The 7,562-nt window shown below is 35.1% G+C and overlaps 1 protein-coding gene across 2 annotated transcripts; it reads left to right on the top strand.

The window, feature by feature from the left end:
* The first annotated feature begins 1,551 nt into the window (after positions 1-1,551).
* Positions 1,552-7,562, top strand: LOC118046236 (pentatricopeptide repeat-containing protein At3g16010). 2 transcript variants are annotated; one of them, XR_012168857.1, is made up of 4 exons: positions 1,552-1,768; positions 1,885-3,741; positions 5,184-5,277; positions 5,950-7,562. XR_012168857.1 is itself a non-coding variant. In XM_035055055.2 (3 exons), the coding sequence occupies exons 1-2, from the start codon at positions 1,645-1,647 to the stop codon at positions 3,729-3,731; spliced, it is 1,971 nt and encodes a 656-aa protein (XP_034910946.1). In that variant the 5' UTR covers positions 1,552-1,644; the 3' UTR covers positions 3,732-3,741; positions 5,950-7,562. The 2 variants fall into 2 exon arrangements, 1 of the variants encoding a protein (XP_034910946.1); XM_035055055.2 differs by lacking the exon at positions 5,184-5,277.

Here is a 7,562-nt window from a genome sequence, read left to right as displayed (position 1 = left end):
GTTAATTTAACTATACATTTCATATAATGTACCCGTTTAAAACGTAGCTGCACACGAAATCACACTACTTTCATACATTCATACCAGCCACAATAGTAAGATTAAATTTATTTTTTAAATTATTTTAGCACCTTTTTAATTAAAATATTTATCGAGTTTAAAGTGGTAAAATAAAAATATATCATTTATTATAATTTTTTAAAATTCAATCCATTAAACTTTTTCAAATTTCTTATCATGCATAAAAAAAAATAGAATTATTTAAATATTATTTACCGAAACAATATCGATTAGAACAATCAAATCTTAAGTAGTAGAAAATATGATATAATCTAAAAAACAATAGGCAATAATATTCTAAATAAATATTTAAGCTTATATAATAAGCAAGTAATAAAATTAAACTTGTTAAAGAGCAACCTTTTTAAATAAAATATTTAAATTATACAAAATAAAATCATCAATTATTTAACTTACAAACTGTACTGTATATAAAATAATATCATGTAAATAATATTTTCACCATATAAGTTCTAAAAAATATTAAAGAGGTCACAAATAATATTGTTTAAAACTTAATTTTCTTAAACAAAACTTTCTAGAACATATTTATTCACTATATTAACTTATTGTATATGTTAACAAAACTAATCTAAAATCTTTGATGCCAATCTTATATGATATAAGGAAAATACCATGAACTATCATCAACAAACCAATGATTCATTTATTGAAAAACAAATATGGAGAAGATTTATGACATGTATCAAATCATCCAAATAGCATGAAAAATAATTTTAGAAGATAAATTATAACTAAAGAGATATTGTAACCTTCTAAAAATTAAAAGAAAGTCATAACATACCAAAAGGTTATGTATTAAAGCTTATAAAATTAAAATAAAATTTATATGTAAGAATATAGCACCTCAAAAAAAAGTTAAATTAGGACTTAAATTTTATAGAAGCTAAAATCTATTTAATAATTAATCTATATAATTATTATTTTTTCACATTATAAACTAAAAAAAATCCAATATGAAGAATAAAGCTTTAATAATTGTAGATCAAATTTTTTTGTAGATATATAAAATTAGACTAGTGAGTAATGATGTTTAGTTTATTATAACAAGACATGTTAAACATAAGAAATTTTCTAAAAAAAACCTGAAGTTCATACAAGTTTTAATATATAAACATGTAAAATAATAACAAATTATAAATATGTTTTTAATATAAATATAATATTAACATGCATACTAAATATATATCTAAATTTATAATTAATATTAATTCAAAGTCTTAGCATGCATGCTAATAATAAAAATATATATACATGCTTATATTAAAATAAAAAAATATACTTAGTTATTTAAACACTTTAAAATAATAATTTTTTTTTTATTATTACTAATAATAAATATTTTTATTATTAAATTTTATTACTTCTTATTTATATAATTAAAATATTTAAAATATACCTCCCAAAATTCAAACGCCTACTTGCTATTAAAACCTAGTGCAAATTATCCCAACCCAGTTATTAAAACCAGTTATTAAAACCAGCCTGTCCTTCTCTCTCCTCCGGGCGGCGACGGGGAGTCTTCCTTTTTTGCTTTAACTCACTCGAATAATATATGGAGCGATGTCTTCTCTCTTAGTGCAGAAGTCTGTGTCTCAAATGGCTAAAATGGTGGTTCTAAGACACATTGCTTCACAGCGATCGATATCAACTTTTCCTTTTCTCTTTCAGAGAATTAAACAAACAGGTACCATTCACCTTTCCAAATTCCACTCTTTGACATAAACAACAACAACAACAACAACAAAGTATTGTCTCTTTATTATTTATTTACATAATTTTGTTGAATTGTATTTGTAGCAGAAAAAGAAATAGTTGAAATGTTCAAGGTACCCGGTTCAAAGGATGATGAAATGCAAAACTTGCCCACGCAAAATAGCAAGTTCTCGAGGAGAGACCCTTCGGTTAGGACATTAGATGAGAGGTTTATAAGGATTTTGAAGATATTTAAGTGGGGACCTGATGCTGAAAAGGCCTTGGAAGTGCTCAAGTTGAAAGTGGATCATCGATTGGTTCGTGAGGTTTTGAAGATAGATGTTGAGATTAATGTTAAGATTCAGTTTTTCAAGTGGGCTGGCAAGAGGAGGAATTTTGAGCACGATTTGACTACTTATATGCCACTAATCCGTTGTTTGGATGACTGTGGGTTATTTGGTGAAATGTGGAAGATGATCCAAGAAATGGTCAGGAGCCCGACGTGTGTTATTGGTCCGGCTGATTTGTCTGAAGTTGTTAAGATATTGGGCAAGGCCAAGATGGTGAATAAGGCACTTTCTGTCTTTTACCAGATAAAGAGTCGCAAGTGCAAACCAACGGCGAGCACCTACAACTCCATGATTTTGATGTTGATGCAAGAAGGGCATCATGAAAAGATTCACGAGCTTTACCATGAGATGTGTAACGAGGGTGACTGTTTTCCAGACACAATGACATATAGCGTGCTTGTTTCGGCTTTTGGGAAATTGGGTCGGGATGATTATGCTATAAGGTTGTTCGATGAGATGAAGGCCAATGGCTTACATCCAACTGCAAAGATTTATACTACCTTGCTGGCAATCTACTTCAAGTCAGGTGATGAGAAAGCTTTGGGTTTGGTGCAAGAGATGAAGGATAAGGGCTGTGCCCCTACCGTCTTCACTTACACAGAGTTGATTAAGGGGCTAGGAAAATCTGGGAGGGTTGAAGATGCTTACAGTGTATTCTTGAATATGTTAAAGGATGGTTGTAAGCCTGATGTTGTGCTGATAAACAATTTGATCAACATTTTTGGAAAAGCAGGTCGCTTGGAAGATGCGCTTAAGCTTTTTGACCAGATGAGGTCTTGGAAGTGCGCGCCAAATGTGGTTACATACAACACTGTAATTAAGGCTTTATTTGAATCCAAAGCTCCAGCTTCCGAGGCTGCTTCATGGTTTGAGAAGATGAAGGAAAATGGTGTTACTCCCAGCTCGTTTACTTACTCAATTCTTATTGATGGTTTTTGCAAAACAAATAGAGTTGAGAAAGCTTTGTTGCTTCTTGAAGAGATGGATGAAAAGGGTTTTCCGCCTTGTCCAGCTGCCTATTGCAGCCTTATCAACGCTCTTGGAAAGGCAAAACGATATGAAGCTGCAAATGAGTTATTTCTGGAGTTGAAAGAGAATTGTGGACGTTCAAGTGCTCGTATATATGCTGTGATGATAAAAAATCTTGGAAAGTGTGGCCGTCCGAGTGAGGCAGTAGATCTTTTCAACGAGATGAAGAAAATTGGATGCAATCCTGATGTTTATGCTTACAATGCACTCATGTCAGGGTTGGTAAGGGCTGGCATGATAGAAGAAGCTTTTTCTGCGCTCAGAACCATGGAAGAAAATGGTTGCACTCCAGACTTAAACTCGCATAACATTATTCTAAATGGCCTGGCTAGGACAGGTCGCCCAGAACAGGCAACTGAAATGTTTATGAAGATGAAAGATTCGTTGATCAAGCCAGATGCAGTGTCGTATAACACCATTCTTGGCAGTCTGAGCCGCTCTGGCATGTTTGAGGAGGCTGCAAAGCTGATGAGAGAAATGGGTTCAAGAGGATTTGAATATGATCACATCACTTACTCATCAATTCTTGAGGCGGTTGGTAAGGTTGATGAAGATGATGAACCCAACTTTCCATGAAGGAGACCTGGTATTGTCTCAAATTCATTCCCTTACCAGTACTGTTAATTTATTATGAAATTTACATACACATTACCTGTGCATTATAATGGTAGTTTGACTGGATTCATTTATTAGCATGAAGACTCCCGCAGGGAAGGATAAGCATCAATTTTCTTTCATTATCTTATCTTTCGGATACTATGAGGATGCACCGATACCAGAATACTTTTTATACATTGACAAATTCATTGGGAAAAAAAAAATACTTCGGAACAATATTTCATACTAGAGTCATCTCATCATGCTTGCAAGTGAATCATTGAGAGGTATTGCTCAAGGGGAAGGGGGGGGAGATAGCCAGATACCATTTTTTTTTGGGGCTTGCATTTTGATTATTGACACTGCACTTGAAATTAAAATCTGTTAAGCTAACTTAAAGAAATTCAGTAAAGACCACTGGGCTAATACTTACTCTTGATCAAAATTGGGAAAGCATAAAAAGAGAATTTGAACCAATCACAGAAACAGAATATGAATATCATAAAACTCTATTTCCTGTACTCTTGAAGCTTATAAAGCCACAGAGGTTGACTGTCTACCTAGTTTTTTGTATTGGGTAGGACTGTATGCGTTTTGTCAAACATGATGCTAGCTAAATAAACTATAAAAAACCCGCTTCCCTGAAGTGGTGCTGTAGCTTATACAACCCTCTGTCGTGAGTGCAGTTGAAACACTTGAAAAGCTACACGTACCTTAATTAATTAAAGCAAATGTTTTGTTGAGCCTTTTTTATCCTGATTTTTTACTTCACTTGCCTGAGAAAAGGACAAAGAAAAAGGAAAAATAGCTCATTTCTTCTGAGAAGAGGTGGAGCAGCTTTTATCAGTTGATTTGTAGTTTTTTGGAACCATGCCTCGGCTTCTGATGACATCTAGTCTTGCATGATTAAATTGTGTCATGAAAGACTTCCTGAAACTGCATCTGTGGTTTGGTCATCATCATACCTACCATATGGCCCTTGCATGATTAAATTGTGATAGACTTCCTGAAGCAGTTTTCTGTTTTTGGACATCATTGCATCTCTTATACTGTTGTGAAGTGATGGACTTCTTGAGTGCATGTCAAACTGCTAGACATGGTTCTTACAATTGCAATGAAAACCAATAGAGCAGCGTTATTTTCAACTACTATAAATGTGTTATAGAGGCCCACCAAGCTCCAATAATGGATTCAAAGTCAGTATTCTTCAAAACAGCTGAGCACCTGTAGTGTTGTTCAAATATGATGTTGTGGAAATTTTGTTTGTTGCAAAGTAGAAGAGGAACAAAATCTCTCTATCTTTCTGAAAGAAGTGGCTATGTGCTTCTTGCTGCTGTGTGGTATTATTTATCCTTGCTCTGTTGCTCCATTTTCTGCTTTGTCTTGTGGGATGAATTAAAGGGATCACAAATTGGGTCATTCAACTGGCAGATTCTTTATGGTAACGGGCCCTTTTGGTTTGTTCACCTAGACTTTGGAGGAATGCAATCTTCACCAAGTTGAAAAAACCCTTAACAGCTTAAGGGTATATATCCTTCCACTTTCATCAGATTGCTGACCTTTTCTTTTATTGCATTTTTCTCTGCAGTTTCATTTTTTTTCCTTGTTCTTTTTGTGGTTTCATTTCTGGTTGTGTTTGTTTTTCTTGCAATTTTATATTTTGATTCTTAGATTTTATTATTGTGTTGAGCAATGACACTAATAAACAGTGACATGCTTATTTGATTCCATTAAGAGGTAATCAATAAGCTTGAACCAAACTTAATTCAAATGCTGCTTATTTGACGAATGACAATTTGAAGCATGCATCAATCATGATTTATGGGTCTTGCTGCTTTCATGGATTTATTTACAAGGGATTTTGAGTATTGAGGCATATGCTGATGACTCTAGTTACAGTTATATTTGACAGTGTGCTTGGGTTGTGCATGCCAGTATAATGGAATTTGAATGGCTTGCGACTCTGAAAAAGAACGAAATTTTAACTTATGTTGATGATTGCATATTATCTGGGTGTTATTTTACATTCCAGGGTGATCCATGTTTCATTTATTTCCACTTGTGAGATTGTTTGTTGATGGATTGTAGTAATCAGTCATGTAATCAATCCATCAACAATGATTTATAGTGATTATGTTCTTTTCTCACTGCTTCAATTATTCTGTAGTCAATTTTGATTCATGATTGCTTTATGCAGGTTGCCCCTTGCTTTACTAGGACCACCAGTTTATCAAATAAATCGACGAACTTTTTACCAAGCATGAACTTTCACCAAGCACGAGTGTGATTGGTTTTGATTTGGGCTGAGAACTGCACTGTTGCTGTTACCGGGCAAAGTGGCATTAGTGTTGTGCTTAACAATGAATCAAAGCATTCGGAAATGGAGGGATAACTGGTTAGAGGGTTTTGGGCCGCTGGAGCAACATGCTACTCAAATCATTCCGGAGGAGTTGGTTAATGCTTCTGTTGCGGATACGGTGATCAATAATGAGCAATGGAGCTGGGAATCTTTTCTCACTTGCTCCCCATGCAGATAGTGTTGATCATGGCTAATTACCTTCCCCCCTCAAGTGGTATGGAAAAGGATGCGGTTTATTGGCGAAACACCACATCAGGTACATTTACTACTAAGTCTGCATATGATGCACAGATTAATGAAGTGAATTCTAGTCATCGCAAGGATCCTATTTGGCGATTGGTTTTGAAATGGAAAGGTCTAGAGTGGATCAAGGCATTCTTATGGACAGTGGCTCAAAATGGTTTGTTGACAAATGAGGCTATAGTGCGTTGACATTTTACAGAGAATCCTAGTTGCCATCATTGCTTAGGGTAAACAGAGAGCATGTTGCATGCACTTAGAGACTGCCCTATTACTACTATTATTTGGAATTCTCTTGTTAAACCACGGGACAAGGAAATGCTTTTTAGTGCAGGAGAGACTACTTGGCTGTTAAGAAGCCTCTTGGCTTGTGATGAGGCCACAGCAGTAGTTACTTGGTCTACAGTATTTGGAGTAACAATCTGGTACTGCCGGAGGTTTAGAAACCAAAGAATTTTTGCCAATGATTCTATGTCTCACACTTGTCCCTTGAACGTGATTCAGAGTCTAGTAGCAGACATAAAACGTACCAATGAGGTAGATGGCGGAGCTTGTAGCAACATGAAGTGAGTTGGATTGGTTGGAAATACCCTCCAAGGGAGTTGATGAAGCTTAACGTTGATGATAGTAGAAAGGGAAATTCTGGGTGCTCCGGAGCAGATGGACTCATTCGGGACAGTAATGGATCTTGAATTGTTGGATTTGCTATAAATACTGGTGTGGGAATCTCAGTTAGAGCTGAGCTATGTGCAATTACTGCTGGATTAGAGATTGCATGGTCTCGAGGTATTACCAAACTGATTATTGAATGGGAATCTGAGCTGGTGATAGATTGCATTAAAAAACAATTACAAAAAACCATCTTTAAAAATGCAAAAACCCTCTCTAAAAATGCAGACGTCAGTGCCAATGAGATTGCTGGAGTTGGCCGGTGGTGCTGTTCCGCCAGCTTCTACAAAACCAGCGGTAATACTGAGAAGTCAAAGCAACAATAGAGCTGGTCGGTCACCTTCATTTGAGAATCTTGTTGGTAGAATCAAAACTACTTCGTGCTAGAGAATAGAGATAAACTATCCAGACGGCTGCCATGAGAGAGAGAGAGAGAGAGAGAGAGAGAGGATAAATTTCTTGTTCAAGAACTAATTATGCTAGTGAAAGTCCGCTTGAAAGTGGGAAGTATTTTGGTTTATGCAAGTAATTATGATTTCTCA

The sequence above is a fragment of the Populus alba genome, chromosome 1 (genome assembly GCF_005239225.2).
Source record: "Populus alba chromosome 1, ASM523922v2, whole genome shotgun sequence".
In the NCBI taxonomy this organism is placed as follows: domain Eukaryota; kingdom Viridiplantae; phylum Streptophyta; class Magnoliopsida; order Malpighiales; family Salicaceae; genus Populus; species Populus alba.
This window is presented reverse-complemented; position numbering and strand designations above follow the sequence as displayed.